This window comes from Miniopterus natalensis, chromosome 4, assembly GCF_054644295.1.
Source record: "Miniopterus natalensis isolate mMinNat1 chromosome 4, mMinNat1.hap1, whole genome shotgun sequence".
NCBI classification, from domain to species: domain Eukaryota; kingdom Metazoa; phylum Chordata; class Mammalia; order Chiroptera; family Miniopteridae; genus Miniopterus; species Miniopterus natalensis.
In genome coordinates this window covers 80,365,408-80,383,698 of record NC_142084.1, presented here as the reverse complement: position 1 = coordinate 80,383,698, position 18,291 = coordinate 80,365,408, and the positions used below count along the sequence as shown (strand labels likewise).

Sequence of the window (18,291 nt, the reverse complement as noted above, 5' to 3'; positions counted from 1 at the left end):
AGACTGGTGAGGTAGCTGGCATTGTCCTACCCATTTTACAATGATGAAGATGAAGTTCAGAGGTGTGAATAACTATCCGGTGTGTTCTGCCCACAGGAAATGTGTGTGTGTGTGTGTGTGTGTGTGTGTGTGTGTGTGTGTGTGTGTGTGTGTGTGACTACTGCTTGAAGGCTACATCATGCTTAAACAGTTTAAACTGGTAAGAAAGTGCAGGGAGTGGGGGTCTATGCCCAGCATGTATCTGCTAAACCATCCCACTGTTCATCCAATCAGATTCCAGCAATAAACCAGTCCACCCATCCTTCAATCCAATCCAAATTCACCACCAGTCATCCCTGAGTCCAGAATTAGCCAGTCCATTCAATGCCTCCTACCCAGTCAATATCTCATAACACGCATTCTCTAGTCCAGTCAGTAATCAGCCACAGCCAAGCCATTCAGCCTCTCATCCAATCAGAATCTGATTTCTCCCAATCAAAAGGAAGCAATAGACAAAGTTTGTTTTCTCCAATGTAGCAGCTACTAAATGAGTCCAGACTGAGAATCTGAGCCCATTAACCGGACGGGAAAAGTGGTACAGCAGTCTGAACAGGAGTTTTTCATGGGATGGGAATGCTGAAGGGACCCAAGGCCTCAGTCATCAAGTAGGAAAGTTAAAGCTCGGCATGGGATCCACCCCTTTTACTCCCAGGGTCAGAGTTGTGTATACGTGAGCCACAGACACTGGGAGCTGCTCTGTCTGTGCTACATCCCAGAAAGCTTGCCGCCAGCCCAGCTGAGGGAAGTGGGGCCAAGAGTTCGTGATCAAAGCCCATCAACACGCACTGAGGCAGAACAACCAGGGCTCTTTAGGCAGAAAAGTAGGCTGAGGCAGGGGGAGCCGTAATAAATGTCTGAAATCTCTAAGGGTTGCTTCTGCCTTTGGTGGCCACAGGGGGAAGGCTAGGGCGGGCAAGTGGCAGGAATAACAGGACTTCTCAAGCCTGTATTGGAATGTTGGGGGAGGGTGAACAGCTCCTCGTCATTTGGAGGTGGGCCAGAGTCTGACCTCATTGGAACTGCCAGGGCTAGATACTGACTCTGTGTGTGTATGGGGGGGGGGGGGGGTTGTGGAATGGGGTGCACAGTACAAAAAGGCTGCAGGAAATCAGAGCTGTTCACTTTCTGGCAATGATCTCAATGCATCTGTATGCACCTGTATACACTGGAACTCCTCTGAAAAACACATGGGTGAAAATTCAGAAAGTGCACCCACTTAAGCCAGCCCCAGCCCCAAAGCAGGGCACGTGTGTGGGGTTGAAGGCATGAGGAGAGCAGAGTCAGGCAGGAACTGTTAGCGACCAGAGCTAGCTCCCAGACCACCTCTGCAATCCTTTCACTGCCTGGAAGGGGAAACTGAAGCCCAGAGGTGGGAAGGGGTTGTCTGAGGTCACACAGGAGTCAGGTGCAGATCTGGGACTAGAATCCAGTTCTGACTCTCAATGGCAGTTTGTTCCCCTCCACCAGGGGCAGAAACGCAGTGTTTTTAGGAGGCAGGTGGTGATGAACATGGGAAATGGCCAGATTTAGATATAGCAGGGAGAGGAGGGGACCTGAGGGGACCGGAAAGCGTATGCTCTGGCTAAAGGCATTTACATTCCACTTTAAAAGAACTCAAACAAACCTGGACTGTAAGAGGTTGTAGGTTTTCTCTGTGCTCTACAACCTTCTGGGCCAAACTCTGCAGGGAGGAGAAAACAGAAGAGCGTGCTTCCCACAGGGTTCTGGTTTCCGGGAAGAGGGGGCACCTCACTTCCACGCCGGCACACATCTGTGCCCGGGGCTGATGCACACACGCAGCAGACGCAGGCAGCACGCGAGACGCACCACACGTTCACACACGTAACTGAGCAGTCCCGCCCCGAGTCCCAGGCCAGAATCAGGGAGGAGGGCGACAGCCCTGACCACCAAGCCAGCGAGCACGGAAGGAAGAAAGAAGCAAGACAGATTTGAGGCAGAGTGTATTGAGAACAGGAGAGAAAACAAAGTTGGGGAAGAGCGCGGCCGGCCTGGCCGCAGGCGCTGCAGGATGGAGGGTGGGCTCTTCGGCGGCTGGCCCTCAGGAGGGAGCGGGGCCCAGGGGCAGGGGCTTCACTCTGTTCTGGGAGGGGGCTGGCATGGAGTCGCTGAGCTCACTCATGACTTCCCCATACATGCCCCCTGCATTCTGGGCAGAATGAACTCACTGGGAGGGCACCCCCTGTTCCCATGGAGATGAGCCCGGAGCTCAGGAAAACTGCAGGCTCAGCCCAGCGTGGGCACCGCCTCCACCACCCCTCTCCCCACAGGGGAGCCCAGAAATAGGGCTGGGAAGAGAAAGTGGGTGGTGCTCAGGCCCCAGCATTGGGAATCTTCCATCTGAATTCTGCCTCTTGCCTCTGTCTTCTCATCCCCCACAAAGCTTGGTTTGGGGGGGCTGTAGCACATCAAAGCTGTCAGATGGTAAAGCTCTCATACTACCTGACTCAACACCCTCACTGTGTACTAATAGTGAGACCCAAAGATACACATGGAGACTGAGACCCAAAGATATACATGGAGTCAGTCTTTTATATCCCTGCCTTTTCCTCAAAACCGTAAGGTCTCCTCCGTCCCGTCTCACTGAGCGGCTGTGCTCCCGCCCAGCCCTTACCCCGCTCCCACGGTCTCCAGCAGTCCTGCACCTGAGCCATCCCTACCTAGACTTCTGATCTTCTGGCTCCTCCAGCAGCTCATTTCAGCCACACCCTCCTCAGAATGTCCTTGCAGACATCTAATCTCCATCTGTCCTATGGCAACTGCCCAGTTCCTTCCCCTCTCTTCCCAGGGGACTGCCATCACTTACAAGGCCTTTCTCCAGAAGCACCAGCCTATCCTCTCAGTCCTTACAGACTGTCACAGCTCTTAGAGCCCCCATTGGATAAATGACAAAACTGAGGCCCAGAAAGGGAAAGTGACTTAGTCAAAGTCACCCAGCAAATGAGAGGCTGAGATGGGACCAGACCCTCCCCTCCTGCCTGTCTCCCTTCCACTGCACAGAGATGGATGCTTTTAGTTGGGCAGATCCTGGCCAAAGTTGAAGCCAAACTAGCCCTTGGATACCTTGCCAGGGGCTCCTCTCCTCGCTGCACACCCACATCTGCACATCCTCCCAGAGGGCTCTCCATCTCTCAGGGGCCCCTTGGGACCTCCCCTACCCCAGAACAGTGAGGGCAAGCCAGGTGGAACCCGGCCGGAGGTGTGGGGTGAACTGCTTTAGCTGTCCCTAAAGCGGAGCAGACGTTTGGAGAAGGCATGGAGGCAGCTGAGCAGAGGGAAGGGGAAAAGCATCAGACAGCAGTGGTGGGCTGTCTTCATCCAGGAGAAAATGTGGAGGCCGAGGCAAAGCCCCCTGAAGCAGCAGAGAGGAAACGGTGTCCAGAAGGCAGAGGTGGGAGAGACAGACCCGTGGAGGTGAGAATTCAGCAACAGGCAGAAATGCCAGGAGCCGGGGCCACGTGAGGGTGGCCCCCCTGGGGCAGCTGAGGAGGCAGCCCCCCGGCTGGCTGTTCCACAGGCTCTGACAGGCTCTGTTTATCCAGAAGTCCCCGTTAGGACCCCCTTCTAGGCCATTCCCCAGCAAGACGCTGGCATCCCAATAGCTCACAAAGGCCAGAGGAAGCCCCAGCCTCGCTGCGACCTGCCTTGGGAGCTCTCTCTCCATGACCCTCCTCCCACCCGGCAGCAGACTCTGTATCCCTCTGACATGAAGTCCAACCACCCTCGTGGCAGGGGATGGGCAGCTGCAGCTCAGAGAGGGGAGGTGACTTGCCCAGTGTCACAGAGCTAGCTGGTAGCAGCATCAGCCCTCGAGCCCTGAGTCCCCATACTCCTGACTCTCCGCCCTGTGCCACTTCCTGCCACCTCTGCTTTCCATCCTGCCCTCAGAGAGGGGACCCTGACGGGCAGTGGGACCCCTGTGGGGTCCGTTACTTGAAGCAGAAGGAAGGCTTCCACACCTGAGCCTCGATCCCGGCATTCCGGGTAGAGAAGGAGGGCCTGGGGGCCTGCTTGGCTCGCGGAGACCAGGCCCTGGAGGGAGACACGGGGGAGATGTCACTGCTGTAGGTTGGGCTCACAGCGGCGGGCTGCAGGCCGTCCTGGCTGGGGGCCGTGTAGAGGCCTGGCGAGGAGCGGGAGGGCCGAGGCAGGGCGGGTGACCGAGGCAGGGTCGCCTTGGGCAGGCTGGGCACCAGGTCCAGGGAGCTGGGCTTGGCGGGTGAGGTGGCTCTTGGCGAGGCCTTGGTAGGTTCCTTGATGGGAGAGAGGACGTAGAGCGAGGGCCGCAGCTGGTATGGTGGCTGCGGCTGCTTGGTGGGCTCCGGGCGCAGGATCCCATTCTCAGGCAGGTAGCCGTGGTAGAGGGAGGCAGGTGGGGTCCGAGCTGGGCTTCGGGACGCCACTCGGAGGCTGCCAGAGGAGTACTTCCAGGACGAAGGCAGGGACATAGTGGGCGAAGGGCAGCGGGCCAGTTCCGCGTGGCCCGAAGACTCGATGACGTACTTCTCCATGCGGGACTGGCGGCGGGCATAGAGCTCAGCTCCTTTCCCGGAGGCCTCGGACAGGTTCTGGTTGGGCTTGGGCTTCGGCTTGGCCTGGATGCGCGGGGACTTGAGGCACGAGGCCCACTCAGGGACCGCATTCTCAGCTGCGGTGGGGCTGTCCCTGTCCCTGTCCCTGGGTGCTGGCTCCTGCTGGAAGTTGGAGGCCTCAGCCCCCAGCGCAAAGGGCTCCTCCTCCCCGCCAGCCTCGCCCTGGTCCCTCTGCCTCCGCTTTTCATCAGCTGTCTGTACCAGGTCCAGCAGGTCCGGATTTGGAGTCACCTTGGGCTTCTCCACGAAGGTGAACATGGATTTCCGGCTGCCCCTCCGGGCCATAGACTCCTCTAAAATGCCCGTCTTGCTGGCCGGAGCTGCCTGGCTCTTCAGATGGGAAGGCTTGGTGTCAGAGCTGGGGTACAGGGCGGAGTAAGATGGGGGAGACCTAACCCGGGAAGCCTGGGGAGCCGTGGACAGGGTCTCAGCATACGTGGGGGGTGGGGTGAAGTTCCCCAAGGGGCGTCTCTCCAAGGCGGGGCTTCGCTGTGCCGTGGGCCTCCTCTCCACCATGGGGCTGTGAGACGTTATGTGTCTCTGCGGCCGAGGGCTCCTGTTGGCTATGCTGGGGGGCTGCGGAGCTGGGGTCTGCCCCCCGAGATGCCTTCTCTCTACCATGGGGCTCCGCTCCATCTGGCCGGTGCTCCCTGGTGGCTGGATCCCAAAGGGCCTGGCCGTCCTGTTGACCACGGATGGGGGCTTGGCCAGCGTGAAGTGGACCTCGCTGTACAGCTTGGTGGGCGTGGTGGCGGCTGCCCGCCCAGACGTCTCCTGTTCTGCTGACGCTGCTGAGGCACTGGGCTGGACATCGATGAGCAGGGAGCTGGACATGAAATCTGGGGCTGGGGGCCGGGAGGTGGAGCTGGGAGGGGTGGTAGATGGAGTTGATACCTTGTCAATTAGGAGTGTGCTGGATCTCACCTCCACAGCCAGTTCCTGGGGCTGCCCACCAGCACACAGGGTGCTGGCTTTAGAATCTGGCACTGTGCCATTTGGTGGGAGTTGTGCCTCCAAAGAATTCTGTTGGAGGCTAGAAAACGGCAGGCTCTGAGGGGTGACCGTCGCCGGTGGATTCTGATTGACATCTGTGGCTGGCAGGTTGTGGTTGCCATTAGAAGCTGGTGTGATGAGTGCGGCATTGGAGGAGGCCAGGTTTTGGTTGACATCTGCAGCTGAGCTGTGGACCTCAGCTGGAGGAGGGGTTGGTGGACTCTTCTGGGTTTCTCGGTTCTGGGACAGGTGAAGCCCATTGGCCGTCAGCAAGGCTGCGTTCTCCTTTAAATAAACCACCAGTGGCACCTCTTCCTCCTCACTAGCCACCTTCTCCAGGTGCCGCAGCAAGCTGGCTTCCTCTGAGCACCCCTCCATGCTGTGACCAGGGACCCCTAGGTCAGGGCTCTGGCCGTTGGGGTTCCTCGGTGGGTCTGGCTCTGGGAGGGTGGTAGGACTCAGGCTGAGCCCTGGGGCATGGCCTGTAGGGCTGGCAGGGGGCACTCTGAGGGACTCCTGGCTGGGCTTCTGTCCCCTCCGGCCGTGGCTCTCCAAGGTGAACTCGTTCACCCTCTGCCGGCGCCTGTTGAAGAGCTGGACGCCTCGAGAGTTGGAGCTGGGAGGGGTCGTCAGCTGGGCTGCGATCTGCTGGCTCCGCGCCTTGGCCTCTTTCAGATCCTTCTCGGTGAGGCTAGTGCTTCGGCCCAATGCTGCAGGGAGGGACAGAGGCCAGGTTAGCAAACGGGAATGCGGAGCCACAGGCATATACAGACAGACAGACAGATGGTCACCCGTGACTCTCCTACAGATGATCTTTTCCTCTGGCATTTGATCTTTACTCTGGTTTCCTAGAATACCCTCTCCTTATAAAGATCCCTGACCCAGCCATCACGGCCCAACTCAAATGCCAGCATCAAATGCCAGCACCTGTGTAAAACCTTTCCTGATCACTGTGTCAGGACTAACCAGCCCTTCATTTGGAGCCTACAGGTTGCTGAAAGAACTCAGGAAGACCTCACCCTAGCAGTCCAGGCCCCACTACATCCCCGTCTCATTTACCTTCGCCTCTCTCGCTAGGCTCTGCCTGGCTGGCTTTCTCTCAGTTTTTTGAAAATGCCAAGTTTGTTCCTGCCCCAGGGCCTTTGCACTTGCTGTTCCCTCTGCTTGGAACGATTTTTCTCCCAGGTGGCCATTCCTGGTTGGTTCCTTCTTGCTACTTAGGACTTGCTTGAATGTTATCTCTCTGCAGGGCCCTTCCTCTGCAATCAGCCCTCCCCTTTCCTATCTCATCTCTTTGTTTTATTTTCTTCATGACATTCACCACAATTCAGAATTATCTTCTTTATCTGTCCCTCCCACCTAAAATATAAGCTCTAAGAGGGCAATGGCCTTGCTTCACTTGTTCACCACTCTGACCCTGGCTCCTAGAACAGCAACTGGCATAAAGTGGGCTCTCAGTGAGCTTGACTAAATGCACAAAAGAACCCCCAGGACACTTTCTATGTGCCTTTCTTAGGGCCTTTACATTTCAAACTCATAGTATAGTCATTTGCTAACACGGACACTAACACTTCTTTTTTTAGAATAGGCAATATATTCACATGATCTTAAAAAAATGAAAAACATTAAAAAGTATACAGTGTTCAAAGACATAAAAGAAAGTATACAGTGAAAAGTGTCCCTCCACCCTTGAGAGCCTCACTCCACAAATCATGTAACAACTGTCATTAGTTTCTTCTATGTCCTTGCAGAGTTTCTTCCCATTTTTATTTAAGCAATCATTAAAATTCTCATATTTTAAGACTATAAAAGTAATAAATTGAACTAATTTCAGCAGCAACTATACTAGAACATTGCATTGCTTCATTTTATACTCTCAAGAACGCTAGGAGACAAGCATTCCTTGCCCTTGTTTTACAGAAGTGGAGGCCTAGAGACCTGTAAATAACTCGCCCAGAGTCACACAGCAAAGGGTGGCAAAGCTGGAGTCAGAACCAGTTCTCTTTGGGTCCACAGCCCATGCTTGTTTCAAAAGGTCCCTTTGGGACGTACGGGAAACACAGTCAGTAGGGTTCGGGGTTCAGTCTGGAGCTGGAGTCTGGGGCTGGAGGTCAGGGATCAGGCTGTGGTCAGATCCCTACTAACCTGTAAGTTCACTGTGGGCAACTACTTCTCTGTATATCCCCAGTGCCCAGCTGGCACACAGTGGTGCTCAATTTATGCTGTTGAACAATGACTGAACGAATGGATGCATGGACACATGGACTGAGGGACAGGTGGATGGGCCAGGCTGCGCTCACGATTAGCAGCTCATTCAGTGGCTGAGGAAATTCCTCCCCCACTGTGCCCCACTGTGGGAAGCTAATTAGTTCTTGAGGAATCTGACCTTGCCCTTCCTCCTCCCTTGCCCTCATTAGCGCTGGCCATGACATGCTGAGTGAGTGTCCAGGGACAGTCTTTCTAGGCATCCTGCCAGCAAGGCTCAGAATTCAGGGACTCTCAGAGCTGAAAGGGCCCTTACAGAGGAGCAATTTCACCCCCACCCCCATTTTATAGATAAGGAAACTGAGGTGCAGAGAGCAGTGCGGGGAGAGCTCCCACTAGGGTCAGCAGGGAGGCCACACAGAGCAGAGTGGCCGCAGATAGCAGTTTCACTGGGACCAGGCCCAGCAGCCACAGGCTGTCTGGCCTCAGCCTCCTTCTTTCTTCCTCCCATCAGGATCTGCCCCCCCAAACACCTGTGCCCACCTGGGGGGAGATTATCAGGGCCCAGAGAGGTCCCTCAGCTCACAGGGTCCATCTCCTCTGCTCTGCTTAGAAACCAGGCTTCCTGGCCCAAATCTGGGCTTTGCCATTTGTTAGCTGCATGACCTTGGCAAGTGACTGCACCTCTCAGAGCCAGTTTCCTTAACTGACAAGATGATAAAAGCACTGGCATTGGGGTTGGGAGGCTACAATGTGGTCATGAATGCAGGGGGGCGGGGCGCTTACTGTCATCCAGCCCAGGTGCATGGAGCCGAGGGCTCATGCTCCCCTGGGATGAGGTGGTGTTGGGGACCCCACCCTTCTCTCTGGAAGGGGGTCAGAGGTTCCTCTATCTAGCAAAGGAGAATAACTCCACAGATCAGGGTCCTGAGAGAAGAGGCGACTCTCTTAAGGCCACACAGCAAGGGATTCCAGAATTCTGGTGGTGGCAGGCAGTTATTACCCCAAGTTATAGAACCTCAGAGTCTTCCTCTTTCCAACCTGACAGCCCTGCAGAGACTCACAAACACAAAGCACATCCCTATGAGACAAGGTCAGGATAAACGTCCCCAGTCCCACTGATGCTTCTTAGGACACAACGGCAGCGACCGTAGCTGAAGCTGATCGGGCTCTTCCTGTGTACCTCGACAAGTGCTTTATACATACTGTCGTATTTCATTCCCACGACAACCCTGTGAAGAACAGACTATTGTTATCCATTTGTTAGTGAGAAAACCAAGGCTCAGAGAGGTAAAGTGAGCTGCCCAAGGTCACAGAGGCAGAAAGTAGCAGAGCCATGTGTGAGCTCCAACCTTTCTGGCTATGAGGTTCCCACAGTGTGAGGCTCAGAGAAAGTGCTTCGGTTTGACTAACCCAGAACTCCTAAAGCCCCAGAACTCCTAAAACTTTCTGTTTTCCCCCCTCACTTCTCTTCTTCAATCCTATCCCCAGGCTGCTTCTAAAGGCCATGGGTTTAGAAAGTTCTCAAATGTAGAGCGTGAAGGTCTCAGGGATAAGCTGGCCTGCGAGGCTTAGAGAGGGAAAGGGTTGCAGAGAAGGCGGTGGGCTGGACCGGGTCTGCTGACCCCCAGCTGGACTTAGAGCCTCCCCCATGCTGCTGTTCTGGGGCCAGAGGGACATGGCAGAAAAGGCCAGGAGGCGAGAAAGTGCAGCCTCCAATGAAGCTCCCATGCCCTCCACCCCAGCCCACAGTGACTCCATGCAAAAGGAATTCAGCAGGAGGCTTGAACCAGACCCAGCTAGCAAGCCAGATGATTTTTGCCACCCTGCATAAACAAAGCTGAGAGAAGGGGGCTGGGCCAACTCCCGGCCCCCAGAGTCCCCCACTGCAGGGGACCAGGGGAGGCAGTTCCCTCCCAAATTCCTCCGACAAGGGAACTGCCACTCCCGGCAATGCCCCAGCCAGCGGGTCCAAGATTGTGCTCCCTGGTGTCAGAAAGGCAGGAGGTGGCCAAGGGCCACAGGGGACAGGCACCTCGCTGAGTCCCCAGTCTGCCTGGCTATAGCCCACACCTGTGTAAGTCACAACACCCCTTCTCTTCTCTGAGCCTCTACAGGGCCAGGCTGGGGTGCTGGCCCTCAAAATGGATCAGGAGCTCTGAAGACAGGCCTTCAAGAGAGGAAGGGGAGGGCAAGTGCAAGGAAGACCTGCCGGAGGGGGGCAAGGGGGTAGAAGACCAGGGTTCAATCCCTAAATGGGGGGTAGGAGGCCCTGAGTAGGGCGTTGGAATGAGGGCACAATGGCTACTGTGATTATTGAGGCCTCACTGCAGCCCAGGTGCTGTGCTGTGCACTTTACACGCAACATCTTTTCCAGCCCACCCAACAATCCCCAGAGATAAGATTGTTATTCTTCCCAGTTTGCAGATGAAATCGGAGCTCAGAGAGACTTGCCCAGGGTCACACAACTTGTAAGTAGCAGAGCTGGGATTCAAAACTCAAAGTCTGGCTGCCGCGTCTCATTTCTTAGCCACTCTGCCTTCCAGACCCTGACTCTGGAGGGAGGAGCGCGGATAGAGGCTCCAGTCAGCAGAACCCTGTTTCCTCACTGCATGATCAGTGCCCCGGCAGTGCCCTCTCCCCTGCATATTTGGCTGCCTAGAACAACTCATGCTTTCTCTCCCTTCTTGCTCTCAGGAGAAGAGCTGATGAACTCATTCTTACTAAGGTAGAAATGACTGCTAGGACATAAAAGACTAGTGGAGTGGGAAGAACATGTGTTGGGAGTCAGGAGACCTGAGTTCAGGCAGGGATCTGCCCTCCCGTTCACCCATCAGCTCTACAGGTCGCTGCCTGTCCTGCCTACCATCAGGCCTGTCTGGACGAAGGACCCAAAGGAGGGAGGTGGGGCAGGGGAAGGGGGGCCAGAGCAGAAGGTCAGGCCAGGGAGAGAATTCAAGGAAATGTTTCTTCACATGCTGCCGTCAGTGGGAGTCTCTAGGCCCGGGTAGGGTGGAGTGGAGCAGGGAGCAAGAGGTAGGAATAGAGGCTGGCTGGGGGCAGCTCGCTCTGGCTGCCTGGGAGCCTTGGCAATGGGACAGGTAAACAGGCTGGGTAAACTGCCTCCCCGGTGGGGTCAGGAAGGGACCAATGGCTGGCCGCTGCACAACCTCTGGCTCCGCTGGGGGCAGGAAGATGAACTGGGCCTGAGTAATGGTCTGGCTACCTTGCCAGCCCCTGCCCCGTATCCTTCCCACTGAAAGAGGAAATGACACAGCCTTCATTCTCTGGAGAGTTCTCCATCCATGCCAAAGTCCTGGTGAGAGCGACCTGACCGAGTCCCGGCAGACTGCCAGACCTCCTCTCAGAAGAATAATTCACACTAAGGTGGGAAGGACTGCCAGGACATGAGATGCATAGGAACGAGAGTGGGGAGCCCCACACCTAGCTCCTTGCCACTAGCAGAAGTCACCATATGCCTCTCCCTTGATACCCGGAGGGGGAACTGAGACCAGAGAAGGATGCCATATGCGCTAAGCCACACACCCCCAACCACGAAGGCACCTCTGAGTGCCCATCTTACTCACTCTGGCTGGGTCCTCCCTGCAGCCCAGTTTTCCCTTTGGTGCTGAGCCGGCCTTGGTTCTCAAAGCCCCTGGGAAAGGCAGCCAATCGCCTCACTGACAGAGAGGAAAATCCCACATTGCCAGCAACTCGGAGGAGCTGGATGTGACTCCTCCACAGATGACTCAGCCCAGCTCTTTATCAGGAACACTGATTTTGCAACAGCATTTTAAATGGCCTCTCCGCCCCCAGTCTCTTCCCCGTCAATCTATCCGCCCCACAGGGCCAGATCCATCGTCCTCCCGCCTGGCTCCACTTGTGTCTCTCTCCTGCCTCCCCAGGACGTGGAGGGTCAAGTACCAAGTCCTCATGGTGGCATTCAGAGCCCCTCACGTCAGGGCCACCCAAAAGTTTGCTACCCTGCTCTTGGTGCCCTCGGCAACGGCCAGAGGGGGTCCAATGGCTTGCGACTCCCACACCTGTGCCGTGAGCTCCTGCTCTGTGGGGTTTGCACAGACACCTCCCCCGGGAACCTTTCTCTGTCTCACATCCTTTCTACGTGCCCCAGCCTTCCCACCTAACTCCAATGCCGCCAGCCCTCCAAAAAGCCTCCCCTGACCGACCGATGTTTTATCTGCAGCATTCAATTACCTCATCACTTTGCACATAATTCATTTTACTAAGTTACTCCTCAGGGCATGCTCACCACATGCCAGACCTTTGTCTCATTTACAGCAACCCCTGAGGTCAGCAGTACCCTTATCCCTGTGTTGGAGAAGAAATGGCTCAGAGTGGTGAAGTGACTTGCTCAAGGTGGCACAGCTAGTCAGAGACAGAGTTGGGATTCAAACCCAGGGTGGCCCAGGGTCAAGTCCAGGGCCCATCCCATGGGCCAGGCTGTAGCCTCCCAATATCTTGTTTTGCAGCAATCTGAGTCTGAATGTGATTTCCCCCCATAAACTGCAGGAGCCCTGGGAGCAGGGCCCCCTGCTGTATTCCTCCCTTGCCCTCCACACCTTCCGTAGTGTCACAGAATCACAATGAAGTTGAGGATGCCAACAGCCAACATGTGAGGAGCACCAGATGCTGCCAAGCTAAGGGTTTAGCATGTTTTTCTCTTTTCATCCTTATAGCAACTCATAAGGGAAGCTCCCTTACCTCCATTTGACAGATGAGGAAACGAGGTCTAGAGAATTAGCCAACTCACCCCAGGTTCTGCAGCCAGCAACAAGCAGGCAGAGTGAAGTTGGAACTGAGAACCTGACTGATCCTGAGCCTGTGTGCCCCCTCCTGAAGAGCTCTGCCCACAAAGCACACTCACTTTCCCTACCCACTGTCCCAGGCCCAGCTCAACTGCCGCTTCCTCCAGGAAGCCCTTCTCAATCCATTCAGACTCCTAGATTAGTAATCTTCCCTTGCTCAACCTGGCTTAGGGGACTTAGAGCAGAAAGACTCAATGGCAGAAACCACAGGTTGAGAAAGCTCAAAAAGCAAGGCTGGAGGGGAAGGAGGCAGGTGTTGGCCCAACTCCTGGTATCTCCCGGGTGACGGTGGGTTGGGATCAGGCAGAGCAGGATGGGTGGGTTGGGGCTCCCAAGTTGGCTAGGGCATTGGCTGGCAGCTATCCCTGCAGGCCACAAGCACTGCTCACCGCTGGCTGACCAGGACCCTGCTGTGGGGTCCAGGGCCAGGAGCTAAGCCCCTCCCTCCTGCCTTCCCTACTGGCCTAAACATTAGTCTACAATTAGATTTTCAAGGACTTGGAAATGGTGACGCAGAGAGAGGCAGGCTCAGCCCCAGGTGCACAGAAAGCTGGAAAGGGCTGGTTCACTGAGAGCCAAGCTCAGACCCGGGCTCCCACCTCCCAGTCTAGTCCTGCTAAGCCTGCCCCCTAGGCCCTCCCTTGCTGCCTCAGCCTCCATCATCCCAGCCCCAGGGGCCTTAGGAACACAGGGCTGCCACACCCTCCCTTCCAGAGGAAACACTTAATCCAGGAGACAAAAAAGGTGGTGAGCTGGGGTGGGGTGGGCGGTGGTGGGGGGGGGGTAGTGATTGTTTCCCTTAAACTGTGCCTCTACCAGGGGCAGAACTGGGCCCAGACCATTTCTGGGTCCCCAGCCCCCAGCCCAGGGCCTGGCAGACCCTGGGCCCTCTACAAAGATGTAGCTCTTCCTCTGGGCCCTGTGGCAGCCTGGGTGGCAGCTGGTGTCCATCTTCTCTAAATGCCCCACACTCAGCAGAGGCCATCACCCAGCTGGGGTTTAATAGGTGTTGACTAGATAAATTACTGGGGGATGAGCACTCCCACAGTCCAAGTCCACTCACCCAGGGAGATGAATTCTAGATTCATCTGCATCTCACATTTTGTCTAGATTCTACATCAGAGATCCAGAGGGTGTTTGTTGGGGGGGGGGGGGGGGTGGGAGTGGGTGGTAGGGAGGGAGCAACAAGTCTGTGGGTGAAGAGGGAGATGAAACCTTAAACCACAGTGTTACACTAGACCTAAGAGGCAGAATATTCCATTAAGTGCTGGGAGAATCTAGAGCCTAAGAGTGAGATGGGTTAGAAGGAAGCAATCTGGGAAGTATTCCTGGAGGAGGTGGCATATGCCCTAGGTCTTGGAAGACGGAGATGTGGCGGCATTGCAAGTAATGGGACAGCCCAGCAGAGGCTGGAAGGCTCAAGGCAATCCCTTCCTCCACTCCACTCCCCTACCCACACCGCACCCATACCCCAAATCCAGACCAGGTGCACAGAGTGGCACCTTTCAGAGGAACACGCCCGTTGGGCTTCCCTAGAGACAGGGTGAATGGGTTGGTGCACGCAGAGTTCCACGGGAGCTCTGACATTACGGCTCATCGTGCCCAGAGGCCAGAAGCGCTGTGCTCTCTGCCTTGAGACTCTGGGTGGGTTACATAACCGCTCCACTGGGGGGCCACGGATTCAGGGGGACCCTCTGCTGCCTCCACCGCCGCCTCTGCGCCCGCAGCCATCTGTCTCGGCTGCTTCCCTCTTACAGAAGAGCTGCCCAGCAGCCAAAAGCAAGGGCAGCGCCCTGTGGTAAATTCCCCACATTCCTGCCTCACAGGAAAATAAATAACCCAGGAGAGAAAAACGCAGGAGGAATGGCAATGACGTCCCGGGAGCGCTGGAGCTGCAGTGCCCAGCGCAGGGTAAACAGTGGAGGGAGGCTGCTCTGGGCTCAGGCTGTGTCCCTGCTGCTTCTGCCCAGGGGGTATCCTCACCGGCGGGGCTCAGGGGCAGGCAGCACCCCCTCCCCCAGCCCCTCGTGGCTCTTCCAAGCTCTCAGGCGTCTGCCACAGGCGGCCTGGGAATCCGGCCCTGGGTCATGGCAGGTGGCCTGGGTAGGCAAGCTCATCAGGGGCCAGGTGCATTTCACATTTATTACTCAGGTTCCAGGCATTTCATTGCAGCATTATCATTATTTTATTATGCTGATTTGTTTTCTTTTACAATCTGTGAACTGGGAGTACTGTTATACCCATTGGACAGATGAGGAAACTGGGGCTCAGAAAGGTTTTGTGATTTGCCAAGATTATTTACCACCAGTGAGTGGTTTGCAGTGTCCACCCCTGCTTCTCACTCCCATGTTCATTCAGCAGGCCTGCCCTCCCCCAGACAACCCTTGTTTACCAGATCCAACCGGGGGTGCAGTCTGTTCCCAAGGCATCCTGGGCAACCTTTAGCAAATCACTTCCCCTCTCTGATTCCCAACTTCCTCATCGGTAAAACAGGGATGGTGATGTCAGCTTTGTAGAGCCAGTGCTGAGCAAATGAGATGAAGAAATGATTTCCATAGTATATAGTGCTGTGTACACCTGAGGGGGTTTAACTTCAGCCTTTTGCACAAACTCACCTCTGTTTAATTCTACTAAGCTAGGGTTCTGTCTGTCTCCCCCCCTTCCCCAGCCCTCTCTGGGTCTGGTCTCTCCTCCTCAGTCCACTCAGGCACAGCCCAACTACCATCACCCTCATCCCCTTATCCCCCAGAATCCTCTCTGCAAGGGGACCCCAACATCAATGGCTAGACAATATGCTGTAGCAAGAGAGAACAGGGTTTGAATCCCAGGTCGGCCTCATGCTAGATGTGAGCACCCAGGGCCCCTTGGAGTAGTCCCAGGTCCAAGACTCCTGGGAGGGAAGGTGCAGCCGAGGTTGGCTCCCATCACTGGGGTGCACAGCCCTGCAGCCAGGAGGGCACTGAGGTCCTGGGCATGCCAGAGGCTGCTGACCCTGCCATGCCCCCATGCCATTTACCAATTACTACACATGTCTGGCTCTCCTCCAGCAGAAGTCTGTGCCAGAGGAGAGGCTGACTCATCCAGCTCCACCTTCCCCTTGTCCCTCAAATTGCAAAAGAAAAGGAGACTGGAGGTCAGGAGATTTGGTTCTGGTGTGAGTCCTGTCACAGACTGGGTGAGATACTGGACTAATTCCTGACCCTATTTGGACCTTAGTTTGTCCATGTGTTCTAAGAGGGGACTGGCCTGGACCAGTGATTCCTAGAGTGTCGTGCCCCTACATCTCTAGTGGAAGCAAAAGTATTTAGGTGGCACCCTGATAATGAAAATCTTAATAGTTATGTAAATTTCACATACGTATTGGGAAAGGAGCCTAATAAACACACCATTCCTGCTAAAGGTATATTACTGCTTAGGGAGAGGTGAACGTGGGTATTTTAGTAACAAAAGTTAGACAAGTTAAAGAAAACAAGTAAGTTAGGTGGTGCAAGGACTCATTCATTCAGCCAATATTTACCACACACCAGCTAAGGGCCAGGCTCTGTTCGCAGCCATGAAGAGAAACAGACAACAATCCCTGCTCGCATTCTAGCAGGGGAGCAAGATAAATATATGAGTAATAGACAAGCAAGCCAGGGTGGCACAGAGAAATGCCACAGAGAAAAATGAAGCGGGGACGGGAGATAAATGGAGGAGTGGTGTGCAAAGGCAAACACGATCACCAAAGTAGGCATCACTGAGAAGGCGCATCTGAGCAAAGAAGTGAAGGTGGCGGGCTGAATGAAGCACGTGCGGGCCTAGGGAAAGAGGCCCGGCAGAGGAAACAGCTAGTGGTAAGGTCCTGAGGCAGGCTCGTGCCTGGGAGGGTTGAGGATGGTGCATGCAGTGTGGAGGTGGGACACGAATGAGGAAAACAGGTTCTCTAATGGCCCTTCTACCTCTGCCCTTTGGGATCTCAGGGATCCCCCTGCATTGCTACCATTTGTACACACACACACACACACACACGCATTCTCAATAGCTTCTCAATGCTGGTGAGCACCTAGCCTGCAGCAGCACATCCTCCCCTGCACACACACCCAAGCACAGAGGTGCCCTTGCTTCACCCCTGCCCCACACGAAGCAGAGTGTGCACACACACACACACACACACAGCCCAACTCACACACTGTGTGCACGATGAGCACCCACAGGTGTGCACATGGAGACACAGGCACTCAGGTGGCAGACTGGCATGGATGCACATGCAGCAGGTACACACCCTGTGGAAGGGCACAGGTGTCCCCCTCCTGCCAGGCTACCCTGCCTCCAGGTAGCCGAGTTACCGGACAACCTTTGCGTGGAGGGCACGTGCTATGGAGGATGGAAAGTGCTCCATGGTGTGGTTTCAAATGCAATTCTCCAGTATGTCTGTGCCTCCGTCATGGTTTCCCTTTTTCAGGGGTACATTAAAATCTGCCACCTCATGCTCAAATGTGCCAGAGGATCCTGTTGCTGTGGAGAATGTTCCCTTTTCTACCACTACTGCGATTTAATGGATAAGCCATGTAAAATGCCTAGCACAGCACTGTAAATGTTACCAGCTGCTCCCAGCATCATTGCTCATTGCAGTCATCACTATCCCTGGCTTCATCCCTTTAGGATGCTCGGAGCAGCTGAAGAGTAGGAGGAAATGGCTGGACTGGGAGCTACAGGCCTGGATTTTAGTCTCCAGCTCATTGTGAGGCCTCAGGCAAGCACCGTCCCTGATCCAACCCAAATCAGAAACCTGCAGTGCTGCAGAATCCATCAGGGAGTGTGTCCAAAATGCAGATCCCTGGGCTCCGCCCCAGACCCAGGACCACAGAACATGCAGGTGAACAGCCTCCCTGCAGGGTTCTGAAGCACAGTCAGGTGGGGGACCCACTGGGCTTTAGAGTCCATGGCTTTATAAATGTGTTTATAAGCAAATTAACACATAGGAAAATGCAGAATGTTAACAAAAAATACACTTAAGAGAATAGATTTATATACGTAAGTATATATACTAATTATATACCAGCCCTTCATTATGCACATTTTTATAGTTTTCCTAGCACTGTCACATCCGCCAGAGACAGAAGCAGAGCAGGGATTGTTACAGTATTTTACAGCCTAGGAAACGGAAGCAGAGCAAGGCCAAGGGCATCACAGAATGCAGGTCGTTGGCTCAGCCTCAGGAGATGGACCATTTCGGGCCTTATCACCTCATTCCACATGGTTCTGACTTCCCACCCTCAGTGTACCTGTCTTTTCACTCCAGGTTTACAGAAACTCTAGACACACATGCCTTCTCCAATAACTCAAGGTTCATGGAGAATGGGACAGCCTCACCCAGTTAATGGGCCTCCTCACTGGGCAGCGCAGGGGGGTCCCAAAGCCCTAACACTGCATCTGCCATCTGATCTGAAATGGTCCTTCTGTTCTAGCCAAGCTGAGTTCAAGTCCCAGCTGAGCCGATCCCTAGCTATGGCGACCTTGTATATGCTGAGCCTCAGTTCCCTCTTCTGTAAAAGAGTCTCCTAATTTCTACCCTACAGGGCGATTGGGAGGATCAGGTCTCATCTGTGCAAAGTACCCAGCGTCAGGCCTGGCACGTA

At 55.0% G+C, this 18,291-nt stretch overlaps 1 protein-coding gene across 4 annotated transcripts in view; it reads right to left on the bottom strand.

Annotated features, from left to right (window-relative positions):
* The window catches only part of SYNPO (synaptopodin), a 50,683-nt gene that overhangs the window by 3,705 nt on the left and 28,687 nt on the right, over positions 1–18,291 (bottom strand). For 3 of the 4 annotated variants that reach the window (XM_087816924.1, XM_087816923.1, XM_087816926.1), the window contains one exon: positions 4,017–6,352. In XM_087816924.1, coding sequence (XP_087673050.1) covers positions 4,017–6,352 — 2,336 coding nt within the window. Of the gene's footprint in view, positions 1–1,053; positions 1,721–4,016; positions 6,353–18,291 lie in introns of those variants that run through there. The other variant, XM_087816925.1, reaches the window with a different exon arrangement.